This window comes from Ambystoma mexicanum, chromosome 1q, assembly GCF_040938575.1.
Source record: "Ambystoma mexicanum isolate Mex_15411 chromosome 1q, UKY_AmexF1_1, whole genome shotgun sequence".
In the NCBI taxonomy this organism is placed as follows: Eukaryota; Metazoa; Chordata; class Amphibia; order Caudata; family Ambystomatidae; genus Ambystoma; species Ambystoma mexicanum.
Window position 1 is genome coordinate 127152708 of NC_090922.1, and position 20006 is coordinate 127172713.

Below are 20006 nucleotides of genomic sequence, written 5' to 3' on the forward strand. Positions count from 1 at the left end.
AGTGTTAAATTTAATCCAATCTTCAACAATCAGCCAATGTAGTGATCGGCAGAGACCAGATATGAGTATTTTTAGATACACCAAACACCAGTCTGATTCTGGAATTTTGTGCTTTCTGGAGATGATGGATTTGATTACTCGGTGCTCCTGCCAGAAGTCCATTACAGTAATCAAGATTTTAATTGACCAGTGCCCCCACCACTACAGTACGATCTGCTTTAGGCACATAGGGTAGAGCTTGGCGCAAAAGGCGGATATTATAGAATACGGACTGCACCTTGGCTGAGACCTGGGCATTACATCCCAGGTCATTCTGCCAAATGCAGCCTAGATTATTTACCTTGGTGGAATATTTAAGGCTGGCTCCCAAAAACTGAGGAGGAGAGGGACATTTTCCTCCTTCAAGAAGGTGTTTAGGCCCGAACAGAATCGCCTTTTTTTTGGGTTCAATTGCAGCCAATTTTCCTCCATCCAAGTACCTATCTCGTCTAGGCATCTTGTAACCAGGGCAAGAGCATCCCTTCTCTTACCCTCACCTGGCTGTTCTCGCTCCTCCTGGCCTCTCGATTCGGTATCGCCTCTTCTTTCAGCTCTGTATGTTCCTCACGTGAGCTCCTGCGAGCAGTGCTCGCCATCCTGGGTTTCAGCTGAGTGGAGACCTGCTTTTCTCTAGCGGTGGCTGACAGTGGTCTGTTGCTACAGCTGTGGACACCGGTAAAAGACGGCAGGCTTCTTGACCCTTGCACGGCCCGCGCTGACCCCAACGTCCTTTCTGCACTCGTACTCAACCCGGCTTTGCTCCAGCCGTTTCTCCTCCAGCCTGCTATGCCTCTGCACCCTGCGTTCCTTCCTGGATGTCTCACCCGAGTATGGTTCTCTGCAGGGTGGTTCTCTCCAGCTGCTGGGTGGTCGCTCATTTATACACCTGGGACCTGTTAAGTGGTTTCAGCTGTAAGTCCTTCACTTTAGTTGCCTGTCCCTAGTTAAGCCAATTAGCTGGACATGCCTGACTTTTACAACAGTACTCCTCCACAGCCTTCTTCCTTGCCTCAGTACCAAAGTGGTGTGAATGAATGATCGTGTCCATTACACCCAGAATAATCGGGGAGAGCACATGAGGACGCCCCCAAAGGTTCCTCACAGTGGCCCTTCAAAGGCATGTCTGCAACTTCCGATACGAGCTGGACCTTTTACAAAATGTAGCTTTCCTGTTTCCTGGGCTGGATCAGCCCATGAGAAGTATTCAAGTTACAGGCATGCAATACCATCAATTCATCTATTTGTCAAATTAACAGTAAATGTAGGCTTTCGAAAAAGGGGCGTGTGACATTTGCATTCCTGGTACAAGGCTGGCAGGCATGTGCTGAAAGTATACAGAGAATAAGTGTAACCGGAATTATCCAATGTGTTTTTGCTCCTTGTTAGGTGAGGAGGGCATACTGGCAGCATCCTTCAAAGGGAACCTCTGTCATTAACATGTACTTCATTGGGAAAAAAAGAATAGGTGTGTTTTACCAAAATGAGATGTAGTGTCTTGACAAAATGTAGTCTTGTTCCAGAAGCATATATGCTGATCGGAGAAGTGCTGAAACATGGCTACAGCTCAGTTCAGAGCGAAGAAAACACTTCCTCTTTCATGGAGTTCCCGCTAGGCTACAGGCTGGCTCTCTTGCTCTGTCGATAATCTCAGGTTGCACAATTGGGGTTACTTTAGAGTTGAGTTGCCAGAGGTCTGCTTTGTAAGGAAGGCTCATAGTTTTCTGTTTTTACTGATTTGTACACATAAATGCAGACGGAAATCAATCTGCATTTTGTATTTATTTATTAAAATGGAAAAAGACTTAAAAACAGGTCCTTCTGCTTGGTTCCCTATGCTGTCCATCATGCATCGTAGGCCAATCGCATTGCATATTGGCAGCATGCAGAGTGTAAAAGTTGTCTACAAATAGCATTACAGTACAAATTGCTGATAGCATATACCCTAAATCGGCAGCAATCGCAGGAGCAACCATTTGTTGTTATGGCAAAAATGGAGCAGGCATTGCTTTCCTGTATGGTTGCATGTGTGCTTTAATTAGTGCATTTTTGCTTTCAAATAAATGCAGAAAAATAATGGTTGCAAATTTATCTTTTTATATGGCAAACAATACATGGGGATAAATATAGACAGAAGTGGCAGAAAAATAAATATCACAAAACTGGGAGCCTTATTTGTAACATACATTTCTTTCTCCCCTTCCCCTTTCTCATTGCAGGCTGTGGCTGTGTCTCAGGGAGGAGGGCAGCTCTGGGTGTTCGGAGGAGAGTTTGCCTCCCCGGATGGCGAGCAGTTCTACCACTACAAGGATCTATGGGTACTTCATTTAGCGACCAAGACATGGGAGCAAATCAAGTAAGCTCATCTGCAGTGACTGGCTTGAGGCATGAGGGATTGATATGTGTGGAAAGTGCTTGTCGCCTTGGCGATGTCATTACATAAATGGCTGTTGGGTTACGCTTTCTGCTTGGTGTGTGGCTCCATCCAGCATTTGTTCATCGAACAGGCTCATCCAAAACACTGTGCGTCATCACCCATTAACCCATGTTTGGTAAAGGATGGAAAAACATATTTTTCAAAATGAGAGCTTAAACATGTGACCATCTCTGTATGCAGGTAATAAAATACATGCATCTATTGTGGCAAATGTAAAAACCCTTCCTGCGCACTGCTGCTAGAAAATGGGTTGTTAATGTCGATAAAATGTCTGTGTGCTTTGGCAGAGAGTTGGGCCTAAGAAGGGGTTCTTGACTGCTTGGTCATCGATTACATCAAGGTTTTGCCCTTTTATTTATTGTGCTAATCCTTAGTCAAGTGCACCCAGTGTTGCATGCACATGATGTCTAGAATGATGAGCTGAACCATTGTACATATACACCTGTCTGTCCAGGTTGCTTTATTTGGTGACAATTTAGATATCCATTTATATTGTCCTTTTATGATTTTTGGAAGTGCCACAAGTCTTGTTGTAGAGAGTCTTGTTGTAGATCTAAAGACCTACACCAATTGGTGGTGCTTGTTATCTGTTCCGATCTTTTAAGGGAAATTGTGTTTAGTTGGATTTACCATTGTAGCTATAATTTTCCTGTTTTATTTCATGGGAAGTGTTTCTCTTGAAGGCAAACCTTTTATTTCAAAAGCGCCTCTTATACCGTTGAAGCTGATGGGGGCGCTCCTCTGCATGCCAAAGCTGGACCCAAGCAGCTTCTAGGACCGAACAGCGCACCACACCGGCATGCAGGTGACCCATAGGTGTTTGATGGAAATAAAGTTCAGTGCAGGTTAGTTTTTCCCTTGAGTTGTCCCTTGGCACTGGAAGTCAAAGGACGTTTGTGCAAAGTCCAGTGCTTCGGCTTTCCCCAAAGTGCACACTGAAATCTCATTTCCCTCTTATTAATCCGACAAGATGTTTCATTGTAAAGTGTATTTGGTGTTGGTAAAAATTGATTTTGAACTGGCTTTATACAACTGAACAAAGGACTACACATCAGTTAATCACTGTTTTCCTTCCCCAGCCCTCTATCCATCCTCCACCAGTGACGGAAAGAGAAGCTACAGTTTGTCTAACTTTAATTACACTTTAAAAAATACTTTTTAATGTTCCACCAGAAGACAAAAGATGACACAGCATAGTGTTTTTTGAGTGCCAAAATGCCCCATTGTGAAAGGTTGCAATCTGTAAATGAAACCAAAGGTGAATGAAATGACAGCATTGCTTTTTACATGCGACATATGACCTTAGCACCTGAAGAACATGATCACTGAAAGCCTTCCCATCTGAAGCGTGACTGCTCCTTGATCTCACATCGCTCGAGGCAGAAGATTTGGAGTGTCTGGAACTCGAGCCTTTTGCAGTCCTCCAGCAGTAGCTGTCTGACAGGGCCAGTGCTTAATTTGTAAAACAATAAAGTGCCAGGGCCCAATAAATCTTGGCCCAATAATGCCGGCCCCGGGGCCGGCGGGTGCCAGCCGCATAGACACAGCCCGGGCCATTTCAATGCTAGACCTAGATCGGCCCACCACCAGCCCATCACACTGCTGCTGCTCCATGTCACATGTTTGGCGCTGCAGCAACTGCTGGTACAGGCTAGTAGTGGGATGGATGGGGAAAGCATCGGCTGAGGCACAGGATGCAGACCCCTGCACTACAGTGGCCTTCAGTCTGAGTACATGATGGATTCCATAATATCATGGGTAGCCGTGTGATACGGGAAGGTGGAGATCATTCTCAGGTCTGTGAAGGCCGAAGGACTCAGTCCCAAGGCCAATCGTCCAGCTGTAAAGGGTGTTTCGGCAGCCAATGAGTATTAAGCAGCAACGTTCTGCGATATGCATGTAACACAAACAGCACTTGCATAGTTGTACTTTAATAACCCATACCACCTTGCAGCATGGCCTAGATAAACAATTTTCGCATGCATTTGATCACTATTAAAAGAAGTGTCTGTCACGTGTTCATGACACACCCTTATGCTTATGATTCATTGCTATACTTGGTTGTGTTATTTTATGAAATGTGTTATGGTATGTTCATTAGCCTTGTGCTGTACTATGTAAGTATGATGTGCTGTGGTACTCTACGCTATACTTCTTTTATTACACTATGGCATGCTGTGCTGGGTTCTGTTTCGCTATGCTATTGCTAGGTGACATTATGGAATGTTTGCTATGGTGTGACCAATACACTTGTGAGCAATCTACTGAATTATTTTCTTAACTTCAAAGAGCTGCACTAGCTTGTGAAATAGCACAGCAAGTTGAGTGCTCATTCTGACATCTGTGCACAGCTTGCTGATGCCGGTTCAAATCCTGTCAGGACCAACCCAGTCCTTTATCCTTTTGAGGTCGAAGAATTGAGTACCACACAGTGGGATAATAATATCAACTTAGATACCTGAGGTTTTGTAGCGCTATATAAAACTGTTATTAGATAATATTATTACAGGGCGCTCGCCGCCCTGACACTGAACTCTGTGTCCCAACCTGCTGCCATGGGGACACCAAGAATCTGGCCGCACCACACGTATGTGCATTTTCGGTTCTTTAGCCCGAGGGCGCGCTGACAAATATGAATAAACTGCAATGTGTGTTATGTAGTTGTGCGCTGCAACGCAAGCATGCCAAGCAACAATCACGTCAAGATGGCTTACCATTTTATTTATTTATTTATTGTTTGTTTGTTAGGCAAACAATACATAAATCAATAAGATGGCCTGCCCTATGCTGACTCGCCGCTCAGGAACATCTGCAGGCCCTACGTCATGATTTCTCGAGCTGCCTGCTCATGCCCAGTGTCAGTCTTGTACGTATGTTTTACTCCGTGGGGAACATTATGAATATGGGGGTAATGGTAAAAAGAAAAAGTGATATTGTAAATACCACCTGTTTTTTTTAAAATAAGACCTAAATTATGAGTTGAGGTCAAAAGTGATATTTCCTGCCCAGGGTACATATAAAAGTACTGCATGGGACCAAGATAACACATATTACCCCATACAGTACTTTCTATGAACCCCTTGCCTACAGGAAATACTCAATACAATCCCAACTCCTAATTAGGCAGTATTTAAAAAGTATACAGTACTGGAAATGACAGTGTATTCTGGTAACACCAGTCTCTGACTCATGAGGTCCTGTGTGATTATCAAGACTACATGGCCTGGTCCTTCTAATTGGTCTGGTGCACCCCAGCATTGTATTACTTCTGTAGGTTTGCAAATGGTTGGGATGTAAATCCGTCCTCTTTGGAGAAGCTCTATGCAGCATTTGCGGTAGTTTCTGTGCAGGGCCCAAGCCCCCAAAGAGAATACATTGAAATTCACTCTTTGTATTGTGGCCACAACCCAATGATGATATAGCGCAGCTCCCAGTACTACTGCTAATGTTCTTACAGTGCAGCTCTAAAACAAGGAATGATAACAAACAACATATTGCAGCTCACACAACCAACCAATATTCACATAGTTGCCAACATGTTCCATTCCAATCTGGTGCTTATCCAGACCGGGTCTTTTCTTTGCATTCTGGGACTTGTAGTTCTGCTTATCTCTTTATAAAACTCAGACTACAAGTCCCCGAATTTAAAGAAAATACACGGACTGCAATCACCCACAGAGACAGAGTGGAATGGATCATGTTGGCAAATGTGTATTCAGAGCATTGCGGCCTCCAGCAAGTAGAAATTAGTTCCATCCCCAGCACACACCAACCAATGTTCGCAGTACTGATCACCCAAACCAATCAACATCCAAACTCATTGTGGGTCCAAAACATGGTAATTGTTTTTTGAAACACATACAGCTGAATTCCCAATCCATGCCGTCTGAATTCCCTTGGACACAGATGGAAGGGAAACCGAGGACAATGTAACAAGCCCCTACGTAGCGGCCAGGCATCCTTTGGTTACATATAACGGTACTATGTGATGGGTGACGCTGTACCATCCCACTCCCTGGACCCACACTACAAAGACTAGCAAAGACTAAAGAATACATGGCACGCAAGTCGGAGCAAAGATTGGAGCACCTCACACCAACACCATAGGCAGCGCATTAAAAACCCATGCAAGCTTTGTATTCAGAATGATAAAGGGTCGGGAAACACCAGCGAAGGTGGAGCGCCCCTTAACAGCCTGATAAACAAACACGAATTCCACGGTACCCTATCATAATATAGTCCAAACACATCTGGGGTACTCACTTTGACGACAGAAAAATATTTCGGAACTGCAAGAGCCTGTTCTGTGCACAGTAAAAATCAACATAACGGCACTGAAAACAGCACTCCTGGAGGGCACAATACTAGCCTCATACCTACACCGTCCTGAATTCCCAAGGGGGAAACTGCACATTGGGGGACAAGAGCCACATAGTACTGGCAGCAAACACCTGGTAAAAAAACATGGATGAAGAAATGTATAACGTCACTTCAGGGTTGAACAATGAGGCAAATGAAAATCACTAGTAAACACCAGACGGCACTGACTTGAAAGGAGTAGGAGTGCCAAATTACAACAAAACTGAGCCTTTGAGGACATCCACACAAATGGCCACTGATGAGAACTGTGACGCACATGACTAGAACGACGACAAAGATGCTGGTCCCTCTTTGACTCCTCTTGAACAAAACAATCTCAAACAGACCATCCTCTGCTTACGTCGTGTCCAACTAACCACCAGAACCAAAGCTAGCGATTCGTGGTGCACTCTCGAAATGGCTTCTAGACAGACATCTGCCTTTGTATGTGGTGGGAGGGCTACCTCTGTGACTAGAAGCGCTAACACAAGACAGCCCGGCCCGGGCGGCGTCGTGGTCTCCTGGTGTCCTCCTGGCTCAGAGACTCCCGAGTCCTGGCTCTGTTTCCTGTCAGGGCCTGGAGGGAGGGGAGTGGCACACTGGCAGGCACTAGAGTGAGTGAAAAAAGCAGGGCCCAGCCCCCAGCAACTAGACTGCATGCAACAAAGCAGTGCAGCAGGCTCTCGCCTAGACACCTTCAGTTCACAGTAACTTGTGAAACGAAGGTGGCGCTGCACTCCCTCCTGTGGCAACAACAACACGTCACCATATCAGTCAGAACGGCCAATGAAAACTGCACATTCTAGTTACTGTACAGAATTTGTCAAAATACTGCATAGTAACAACAGAATGGTAGTTTTCATTGGCTGTTTGCAACAGTTTGTTGCTGCATTGCTATTGCTGGTCCCCAGAGCTGTCACAAGGGTTGGTGAGGCCCGGGGCAAAACATTTGGGGAGGCCCCCTTACAATTTTTTGCACTGGGCCAGCAGAGGCACTGCTGCAAATAGGAGATGCGAGAAATCTCCCCCTGAGTTTGTGTGGGGGGACACACATGTGCTTTATTACTAAAATTACAAATCAACTACAGCAAAGTTAGATTTCTCTACTGAAGAGAGGTTTATGCCAGACTAACTTTTGTATCATATGCATAAATATATGTAGGATGGCATGACAGCGTGTGGTGTGTGAGGAGAACCCTGCCCCTGTGTGCGCATTAAAACACAAATCATACACAGTGACCGATAGATGAGGTACAGTAGAGGCTGGTGAATTTCTGAACTGAAGAGGCTTAAATGTTTGCACCAATTATGCAGGATCGACAGAGCACAGTAAGGGGAAACAAACCAACCAAGGGGCGCTTGAGGGAGTTTCTCACTCCCACAAAATACTTTGAAACATTGGGTTAAAATGATGCCTTGTACAGCACTTTCTTTGCAAATTGGGTAGAAAGCCATACAGTTTGAAATTGGTTTTGTATGGTAGCACATGGAACAATCTAATAGTTGCAAGTCACCAACCTTTGCCCACAACATATGCCAGTATAATAATATATTCATGCTGGTTGTTCCAAAGTATGTGGATGCAGGCTTCACCAATATATGCCAGTATTACCATACAAGGACTCCCAGCCAGTAAAAATACCATGCCGCAGAAAGCATGTCCAGGCTGACTGTGCACCATAAGTGTTATTACTGGCTAGACTTGCCTACATTCAATGTGGTCCAGTTTAGCCCCGTAGTAACACTTATGTTTGCTTTGGTCATGTCTTAACTTCTGGGCTCAGCTTTTAGATGGCCCACTCCTCCAGTGATTAGCATAGCATTATGAAATTAAATAGCCACTGAATTGGGGTGGTACGACTAATGGCCAAAGGGAACATGAAACCGCTATTCAGCTTCCTAAAAGGGCTCAGGGAATTGGGAGGGAAGTGGGAGCAGGACTGGATAAAGATGTGTCAGGGCTGGTGGGGGCACATTTCATCTTGATGTTGGGGGGTGGGGGTACACCTTGCCTTACTGTTTGGGAAATAGGCCAAGACACCTATGGAGTGCTTAAATAAAAAATTAAATCAAAAGAATGCAGAAAGGTGGTTAAAAGCTGCACACTATCAGTATGTTTCCTTGTCCTAAGACTGCCAATTTGGGGGAGCTGCTTGAGGGACCCTTTCAACTGTAAAAGCTGAAAGGCCCAGACACCATTCCTCAGTGGAGAGTCCAACAGCGCAATTAGTTTATTGACCCCACTCACTAGCCGCTTTCAAAACTGTCATCTAGCCCCCCAAAATGTTGAGGCTGGCTGCGCCCCTGCCTGGCTAACGTACAGAGCCATAGTGGATGGAACAGGACACATGTTAAATGATGCCTGGGCTTCGCTGTTAATAAAGGTCTTTCAATTGATAAAACATTTCACTGTTAGCACCTGCATTCATATGCAAACATGTTTAGGCAATTGAAATCATGATGTGGGGTTAGCACTTGCATGCAAGGGGAGTGATAAGAAGGCAAGTGGGGACATGGGACATAAGACCGCTCATTCTCGCACCAGTCCATAAGTGTGACATTTCAGAAATGAAGGAGAGGGTTAACTGCTTGTAACATTGAATCATCACCAGTATAGTCTCATTCGAATGCGCAATTTAGTTAGATGCCCCCACACAAGTAAGTTAACCTCTGCCCCATAACCTCTGAAGTTAGCGCCTCTCCCAACATTTAGGTCTTAGCTCCTACCCCTGAAATTGTATCCTAGGTGCAACCCTGATGCCATGCCCCCACTCCTAAATTTAGTGGCCTGTTGGCCGATAAGTGTAGGAGTTGGGGCTGGCACACACACTCATACAACATTTTTACCTATGCATTCATCCACCAGTTACACAACTCTGTATGTATGCATACATAAAACCAAACAGCATTGACACAAACGCACACCAACATACAGAGTTGGACTGGAACAAAAAATCTACCCGGGCACCGAAAATAAGTGTCCCACATTTCTCAAGAGGTCCAGGGGCCCTCAGGAAGACATGCTAACAAAGTACTGAGGATAAAGTTTCCTTAAAGCTTCATGACAACGGGTCACTACTTTCCAGTCCTTGGCTTCCTTTTTTGCAAATCACATGAATCGGCTACTTATGTCTAATTAAAGTTAAAAGACTACAGCTCCCAGAATACATTGTTATTTCATGAAACCCCAGGACTGGGAAATGGTGTGCGTAGACTTTGGAGTCATTTTATCCCACCAAACTGATGGATGGCCACAGTCTGAACCCTACAAGTGCACTTCAAAATGGAAAGTTGATCAACTGAATACCCAATTTGAAAGGTTATCATCAACCACTTTACTAGCTAAATATTATTTCCATAACTTAGGTCCATGTTACAACTGATTATCACAGGGCTCAGAAGTGAGAAGAATAAACAAACAAAAAGGCAAATCTGTTCAGCAATCCTGGGACATGAAAATACATGGTTGAAAATGGAATCTATTTCTCTTCAACACTTCACATTACAGCAGCTGTCATAAGCACTATTTGAAAATGCAAAATGCAGATGGAGGACAATAAATGCTGAAGTAAAACAAACGTTTTTTTTCTAGTTCAACAGACAGCCGAAAGGTGGAGACAGACTAGCGTTTTAACCCTTTATTGCAAGTTGCCTACAGTACCAATAATGCATGCATGGGCTGCATCTCAGCTCTCATAGAGCAACCGTTTGTAGAGCTTCTATAATTTTAAGAATTCTCTTACGTGTATATAAACTCTTACACCTTTTAAGGTTTGCTTACCTTCATTTTCCCAAGTTTAGTCATTTTTATCTCCGAGGATCCTGTGTCTGTCAGAAGCAGGGTTTGGAGAGTGTCAGGCCTCGCCTGTGACAGGAATCGCATCACATGTGAGTGCCCGGGAAATTGATTAATGGCTTGTTGCCATGCAACCTGGGCTGGAGCAGGACTGTATCACTTCTTGAACTCTTAAATGGCACCATGTTTCTTGCAGAGCTTACATGATGGGTGCAGCTCAGCAAGAAATTAACGAAAGTAAAACTTTAATGAAAGGCAGCTGGAGGAAAATCAGCCCACACACTAGGAGATAAAATCATCCCATTTAAAGCCAAATTGATTTCGGGAAACGTCCATGGCCTGCAATGATTTATGATGGAAGCGAGGTGCGGAACAAAGAACAAACAAAACAATTTAAATTGCACGTGCGCTGGCCCCCTGATGTTCCGGTGCCCGAAAAAGACTGCCTGTGTTGCCCACCGGCAAACACTGGCACAAATTAAGACTCAGTGCAAAAAGTGAACGTTAGCAAAGACAGCAGTTTTTCAAATGTTGTGTGGGCATGCGATTGACATTTTCTCCGGCACTGCCATAATGAGTAATACCTTTCTACATTATGGCAACAGCTGACAAATTTAGTAATTGGGCATATTCTGGTGAGAAATAGAAAGTGTGAAGGGCACGCGTGCTCTTTCAAGTTTCAAACAATATTAGAGGAAATGTATAAGCAGTTTTCGGTGCAGGGGAAGTACGAACAACCCTGGGACGAGGTAACAACAAAGAGCAATGAGATTGGTGTCCTAAAATTAGGACTCCCGTCCCCTGCACACTTATACGCTCTAGTGACAGCCAATAATTAAAATATAATTCATGGAATATTCCTTACAAGTATTTCAAACAACAAAATGTTCACAGCGCAGACTTTAAGATGTTCATCAGAGGATGCTTTATAATGTGGGATGCTCAATGCATTTTGGGGAAACAACCCCTTCTTCAGGATCAGAAACAGCTATAGATGCAAATGAAATACCATTATGTGGAATAATACAGTTAATTTCTCAAAAGATAGTGTATATATATGCAAAGATAAATAACTTTAGTCAAACAAATGATGCTCAGTTACCAGACCTCCTCTCCAAAATGTGCCCATAGTGTCCCGAAACTGAAAGAACCTAAAGAGCCCACTTGATCCACCGAATAGCTGTGAATAGAAGAACTCAAAAAACACCATTAAAAAACAGTAAAGGGTATCTGTACCATATATATAAAATCAAACATACCTGTTTGAAAACAAGAGTCGCACAATTCAGCCCAGTGAATATTCAAAACCTAAAGAAAACGAACAACCTAAATAAAATATAAAGAACTGCTATATGTCAAAACGTACACCGTCATAGAGGCGATCTGAATCACTTGCATCATATGACAAAAACAAAAATATCCAACGTACGGTCGCTGTTCCATCCAAACAGATTAAATGACTCAAAATGGTTCTCAAAGAGAAAAAAAACACAGTCCAGGGACACTGAAAAGTAAAGCCCAGCGGGCTGCTTATCGACAGGACTTCGCATGTGTCTTACATAACATTTTTAAACCCAGACCGTCAACTTAAACCAGCATAGGCAGTGATTCTTACCTCTAATTAGGAAGCAGAAAACCAACTAATAAGCAAATGATCTAACACACAGCGATGCAGATGCAAAGCGTGTCTCCAAGATGTACAAGCCTAAACTAGAAAACTCCCGGCAGGATCAACTTCAAGTCTAAGCGAGCCAATATCACAGAAATAAATGATGGACTGCTCACAAGGGAAGGAGTGTAAATGAAATACAAAGGCGGACGTGTTCTAGTGACGAGTGTAAAACAGGCTTCAATAGTATCCCAACCATGCAATCACATATTAAATATAAATCTCATGGACAAAATAAACTGAAATAAGGGAACAATTTTAATGACCAAAGCACACTGAAGTCTCACTTCAAAGGTCCTTAAGAGTAGCTGCCGTAACCATAATTGTCACCCGTGTAAATGCTGAAAAGACCTACAGTAAATCTGTCCTATAGATCAAGGTCATACATAACCGATGTCAAGACATTCCATAGCCAAAGAAAATTAAGTATGCGATATCCAGCGAAAAACAAAAAAATCCTGAAAAGCCAGAATAGTAAAGAATAATAAAGTATTTGTGAGAGGAGGAGTGGTTTCCAATGCTATATGTCTATCAAGTAATTCATTGTAATGTAAATAGAGTTCCATGCATCACCTAAATACATTCCAATTGTACTATGTCAGGAGACAGTAATTAAATGACATACTCAAACTGATTTTGCTTCAGCCTCAACATGATCATATCCAAATATCTCTCCAAGAGAATCCAGCAGTGCTCGACATAAAGGAATGAAAAATGAACTACTAATGTAGTAACAAACATCTGTAATGCCTAGGCTAAGTAAAGACAAGATACATATTCAGTAAAACATTATGGATAAAGTGTTTATATGTCGTGTGACAATTATAACATTTCCCATGTTTAAAGGTACAAACATCCAGCTATCAAAAGGCTAGAAATCTTCACCAGTACTGAGTCGCTACTTAGCCAAATAGTGGCAAAAAGGTTACAGAGCCTTAACTCTGCTGGATAGGGCATTCGGCTGTTCCTATAACATTCCAAATGCCAAAGAGAACCTGATAAGTACCAGACTCTACACCGATCTCGTTGAACCCAGAAGGTTTTGCACATAGTGATGTGATATGTTAGTACACCATTTTATAAAAAGCAGTGGAGACGAAATTCTTCATTGAGACCTCGCGGAACGAGAGTGTCTAAGCAATCTATGCAGTATATCACTCTCTGAAGTAATCGCCTAATGCTGCCCCCCCAGTCCCTCTCCCAGCTGTGTTTTTTTTTTCTTCCAACCTCCAGAATCAAAAACCTTAGTTGGTAGATGTTATGATTATGATGCTCAGTGTTCTCTTGCAACAGGTGATTTGCTATTATTCATGCAAATGTTCTATTTATGTTCTAGCCAGCATTCCCTGGCGGTGCGCGAGGGTTGGCCAATGTATAGAAGGCCACAGGGACATTTTATGCAATATATCACTGCGAAGAGGCACAGGTAGCATAATCTTTCAATGCAATTTGTTCACTGTGTGTGAATGTGAGATAGTATTACATTTGATCACATTGTTGCAATTACTACAAGATAAACATGGAAAAGTAAAATGTTTATGTGCACGGAGTGTTTTTTGTAAATCAGTCGGGGATTTTTTTGCCATCACAAGTTTGTCTCTTAGATTACCTCTTCTCTTATATGCCATCATGGGTTGCTTTGGAAATAACTTTAGTAATTGCGGGTCCAAATGCAGGCATTACCAGTGTCTTTTGATAATACGTGCAATGTGTGCACTCTGTCTAGAGAATTTGGAGACGTGCAGTAATGGAATGTCGTCTTGATGTTTCTTCTGTTGAAGTGTGTTTCTCTCTACTTGATTGGCTCTCTCAATAGCTTCTGTCAAAACCTCCTTGGGGTAGCCTCTTCTCGTAAATCTTTCTTCAAGATTGTAAGGAAGGCTTTTAGTCATGGATCAGGGATGTGCACTGGTGAAAAGTATGACAAAAGAAAAATAAACGCACATGCACACCTTAATTTCTCTGGGATTGACTTGTTTGTTGTTTTTAGATAGTGAGGGGCGGAGGAGAGGAACACAACCCTGACTCTAGGTTGTGAGTTAAAGAACTGAAAAGAGATGGTGCCCACAGGCTGTGGAACCCTCGCGTCCCCTGCACACTCGGGGCTACTGTCAAAAGACAGTCAATGTATGTAGCTTTCTAAGTGTAGTTATACACAAAAGATAAGTAAACTAGATAAGAAATCATTTATATGAATAGTTCCAAAAACAATTATTTTGCCAATACAATTAGAAGTATAATAATTTTTCTCCATTCAACTCATTCCCAATGGTTATTATAGAAAGTAGATTTCAGCAAAGATTCTAAAAGATATATATTTTTGTTTATTCACAAGGGCTATTATCTTCATAGCTTGTACGTTTCACTTTTTACCATTCATTCACGGTTATACGTTTTCAACATATTATTTCCATATAATACAGAACATGTGAGTAACAATCTGTTATATTTCACAGATAGTGCTACAGAAAAAACTCAACGCTTTTCGGGAAATACAATCCCTTCATCAGGAGTAGATACTTAAGGTTTTCATGGTCTATTTCAGTCAATAAATATTCTTCAGTTCTATAATTCAATGATGCTTTTCTGGATATCTATAAGAGAAACCACAATTCTCAGGATCTGTTTGATTTTACCAACGGACATTACAGAGTGGTACATTTAATCAGTCAAAACCTTATAACGCCACCCGAACCCCATCCCATCCCATTTTAACCCCTTACCCCCCTACGCTTTATATATAGATTTAAAGTTTTCAGTGTTTTTTGGTGTTATAGTCTGTGGTGAAATGTGGACTGGGTACCGAGACCGCCCAGCAAACAATGCCTAGAAATTACTGCATCGGAACAGGCAGGCCTAAAGTGCCCCAGTGCACCAGTGGGGAAGCAGGCTAGTGTGTGGAGGAGCAGGATTGGATGGAATCGGAGGGAGGAGGGTTTTGGTGGAGGGTACTGTGTTAAGTTTGGGAGGAGTGGGTGCAGAGTGTCTGTGTAATGGCTGGGTGTAGGTGCGAGCGAGGTTGCAGTGCAAAGCAGGGTTACTGAGGTGTAATTCATTCGACCTACAACCTTTTAGAAATGGCAAGGGCTTTGTGGTAGAAAGCACTGTTGCTACGCAGGTTTTCTGAACCTCACGAACCTGAAATTGAGTGCATAGTACATGCTTTTTAAAGATCATTTGAGGATATAATACATTTTTATACTTTTTTTCTTTTTAAAATTAGTTAAATCTTGTTTAAGTTTTTCTAAATGTAGAATTGTTTCTAAGAAGTATTCTAGTCTGGTTTTTCTTATAAAAGGATGTGGCTTATGCATCTGTGTTTTGACAAATTAGTCTGAGACATTTTAGCTACCTATGCATTCCGCATCTACAAGGGCATGAGTTACTATTATTGGGATACTTGTACGCTTCCTGTTCATCCCCTTAAATCTGAAGTCCCATACACTGCCTAGCCATTCCTGTACACATGGAATGCTCTGCCACTCAGACCCACAGTGTTCTGGTCCTGGTACACACTATAGATGTCCCTTACATTTATAATGTGTTATTTATCTGGTACCCTATGTCTAAAAAAATCTCAACACTGTATGCGCCCACCTTTGTGTCATATTTAGGATCCCATTCCCACACTCACAATATTAAATCACTGGTCCACGATACGTCCACAAAGACACAACCCTAGTGATCATTTAGTAAGTTAACCTTTTTAATTGAAAAAAGTCCCCCGTTCTCCGATGCTGTAACTATAACTTGTTGGAATGAACCCCTTCAAACAACCTTTCCACATGTTACATGTGATGCACTAGTAAACCTGTGCAGCACTGAGCACTAATAATGTTTTCCTTATGGACCATCATATTCCGTGCTGTGGGCGTGCCTTCTGGTTCACACTGCCTGGTTTGCCTCAGGATGCTTTTCCACACCATATGTACTGTACTCTCTGTCTGGTTTGAGGTTTCTCTATTGCAATATATTAGTCCTCTGTTTTTTTCCAGGCAAATATGTCCTGCCTCACTGCTGGATTTCAATAATGGGCTGCAATTTTCTGCGTTTTTCAGTCTAGCCTCCGATTGTCCCCTCCTCCCCCTCTGTCAGCCACATCTATCACACTGCAGTCCCCCTTTAATGCACCATCTGTTGATGTCCTCTTGGGTGTGCTTGTAATGATCCTCCCCACTGTAGACGTTTGCTGCTGCAGCATTGCCATTTCCTACTCTTCACCCCACCGCCTAGTTATCTATTCATGACACATGCAGGTGGTAAGCAGTTCGACACTCTCTTTAATTAATTGTTTTTGTCTTGCTTTGAGTACATTTTTACATATGGGGAAAGCCTGTGGTGTTTTCCACGTGGCTGGCCTTTTGCTCTGACAGGCTTTGATGTTGCTCTGTCAACAGTCTGGTGGGGATGATGCACTGCTATAGTGTGTAGGAGGGAGAGATTTTATCTCCACTTTAGTCTTATTAGACCAGTGAGTGATCGTGACCTGGAATTTATCATCTGGATGTTACATAAGGGCATGACACCGTTCTGAAATCTGATTTGTTGTGTATGGTGGAACTCTGTCTCCCTGCATGTGTCTTGCACTACAGCCTACAGTGAAAATGTGGCTTGTGGTCTTTTGGGAACTACATGTAAAAGCAAGGCTGTAGACTGGCATTCCATAAGCAGGAGGTAGTCAAGGAAACCAGGTAATTCCATCTTATCGGGAACACTGTGCACAGCATGGGCTGTTTCATTATCATCCTGGGAGGTGCTTTTGTGACCTCTTCACGTCTGGAACGCTCCCTTACAGCTCCCTGGCTGATAGCTCTGCACTCCTAACGTTAACTTGTGCATGTACGGTTGCAGTCCAGTTGGGCTGGACTGTGTATCTCAATGGCCCTGCCACATTTTGTCTCTTACCTTGCACCTAACAAAGAAACATTCCTTGTTTACCCCTGTTTCGTCCTCACTTCAGTAGTCTTGATCACTTGAATGGACTACATGGGGTATAAAGTAAAAAGGAAAGTAAAGGCATTGTCCAGTACTGGGACATGGTGCCCCACCTGACGACAATCTGGTAAGTTTATATAGTAGGCAGGGTGGGTCCATGACATATACAAGGTTGACAAGTTACAACAAATGGCACAGCAATGACATTCAATTCAATGCCTTTTGTTTAAGGTGACAGGATTGTTGGGGGTCAGATAGTGTTGCTCAACACTTTGTAAGGACACTGTATGATTTTCTTTCCTGGGTTAGACCTTTTCTTCGCTTCACCTCCTTAGTTGAGGGTGCAACCATCTTGTATACCGTTTTCCTCTAAGGCACCTTCTCTGTCCCCTAGATGAGGTTCTCTATCATTCCATTTTATGTCCCATCTGGAGCGCGTCCTCCTGAGTGCATGGCCTCGGACCTTTCTTTCTGTTTCTGACGGCATGTACCCTGCCTTGCTCTAGCTTCCACTTTGTCAGAGCCTTAATCTTCACCCTCTCGATATTTTCCTATTCAAAGGTAACTGCCTTTGCTTCTGGGCAGTAGCCAGGTCTCTATTCACCTGTCTTTTAGTCCCCACCTGTATCTCCTTCCTTTCCAGGATTTCTGGTCTCTGTGTTTACATCTCATCTGGTGTCCAGGTTGCTCCTCTCTGGGTCTTGCAATCAGCCTCTCTCCTGCAAGAGTTAAAATGTGCCACTACTCTACAGGTCTTCCAATCTGCCCAACAATCTTAACCTCCTCTTGGGGTCTTGCCATCTGCATGTTCTCTCCAGGTCTTACTGTCTGTTATGACAAATATAGCAATTTGTCCCTTCTCCCCAGAGGGGAGCTAACTCCTTTGAGGCTAGGGAAGTGAGCTGGCTGTGCAAGACCCTCCCTAGGGGGCTGGGCAAGTGCGACCACACTGGCTTTGACTCACTCTTGGGAACAAGAACTCCCATTCCATGATGGAACTCCGAGTCCAAACCACCTTGTCTGCTTGTTTGGATGTTGGAAAGACCTTGGCATTGCCTGTAATGACTATATTCAACCAAGATCCTTCTATATCTCTATTGGCTTCAGGTAATGATGAATGTTGCCTGAATACCATGGGCAATGAAGACTGACCCAATTCTTGTTGTTACAATACAATGACTTATATAATGAGAGAGCAGACTGTGAATGGAGGAGACACTCCCATGGAGGGAGGAGAACAACCGCTAGACGGAGGCGAGCCTCTGTAGCTCTGATGTGATGTCCTGAAGGAGTGTAGCCATGTCGGGCCACAGAGCCACCAATGGCGTGACTAGAGAGAGACCCTCTAGCTGGAGGCTGGACAGCAGGTGCCTTGACCAAGCAAGAGGCTCCGGTTAGTGATCGAGACTCCTCAGGAAGACAATCTAGCTTCTCTGGTGGTGCGACCACTGACTAACAGTGGTGGCCTGGGGTCCAAGCAGCAGACGCTGAGACCAGAAACTTGAGAGTAGCCTGAATCGCTGAGCTCCACCTGGCAAGCGCCCGTTCTGCTGGAAGCTGCACCATCCTGAACACAACTGCTGTCAATTTGGGGTAGGCAGGAAGTCCTGGAATGGTTGGTTTCACAGAGTACAGAAACTGACACAGCTATGGAAAACAGTGGAAAAAAGTTACAAACATTGTATGTCACAGCTGGAAGAGCTGCCAAAAGTACAAGAACGAAGGAGAACCTCACAGGCATGCAGCCCCCCTAAAATAGGGGCAACAGGATACAAACATTATACATTGTTATGTAAGTAATCTGTATTTTGTATTTTACATGTGTCTACACTGATTTGTAACCAAGCTGTAAATGATCTTATGCCATGCGCACTGATACCCTTGGGTCTGGTGCGCAATACAAGTAATAAAACAAACAAACATAAGTTCAGGCCGGAATAGCTTCCAGAAGCACGAGGAAGCGGAAGAAGCTAATGAGCACACGGCCCCACTAAAACAAAGTGAAGGAGATATGAACATTGTATGCCAAGGCTGGAGTAACACTCCCTTCGATTACACAGGTGTTCCCCATTATCTTCCTGATTCCAAAACTGTGAGCACGTTTTGCCAGACCAGCAAAGGTGTGTCCTCTACTGGGAAAGAGGGGTTATGTGAGATATATAGTCCCCTTCTTGTTGGTTTTGTTAACATAGTTCGGGCCATCTGGCCCAGGGGTGTGCTTTCCAACCTTCTAACTGGCCTAGGCAATCTTCTTTGGTCTTCTGTATGGGCTATCCCATCCTGGGTCAATAATTCCACTTCCTTAATCCAGTCCAGGTTTTGTTTTTGTTCAAGAAGGGATGGGTGAGGAATCTACTTTTTATTCTTTTGCTTTTTTGACATATGTCTAGGAATTTGCCTACACTGCACACAGCTGGTAAAGTGGACATGGGGAGACCATAAACAGGTACATGTATCCAAGTCAATGGGGTCACTTCGCAACACATGGCACCAAAAAGTCCCACAATTATAAATCAGTTTCCTTTCATAACAAGAGGTGTGAGAAACCTAAAGGTGTCTCCCTGATTAGTGGTCATACAGGGGTCTTGTAAAATCCTCTGTAGAGTCGAAGGTCTTTGGCCGAAAGATGATTGTGTAATAGTAATAGTCCGGCAGGGTTAGGCACTCTATAGTAACTACTCATAAGGGACTCCACTTGACTGTTTGGTTCACTATAAAAGGCGTGGCCATGCACATTATAATGAGCTAGCTCCGGATGCAGTCGGAACCTGTGG

At 43.4% G+C, this 20006-nt stretch overlaps 1 protein-coding gene across 1 annotated transcript in view; it reads left to right on the forward strand.

Annotated features, from left to right (window-relative positions):
- KLHDC4 (kelch domain containing 4) overlaps nucleotides 1–20006 on the forward strand; it is a 461477-nt gene that overhangs the window by 124341 nt on the left and 317130 nt on the right. Inside the window, exon 5 of the mRNA XM_069636170.1 lies at nucleotides 2256–2392. Within this exon, the coding sequence (XP_069492271.1) occupies nucleotides 2256–2392 (137 nt within the window). The remainder of the gene's footprint in view (nucleotides 1–2255; nucleotides 2393–20006) is intronic.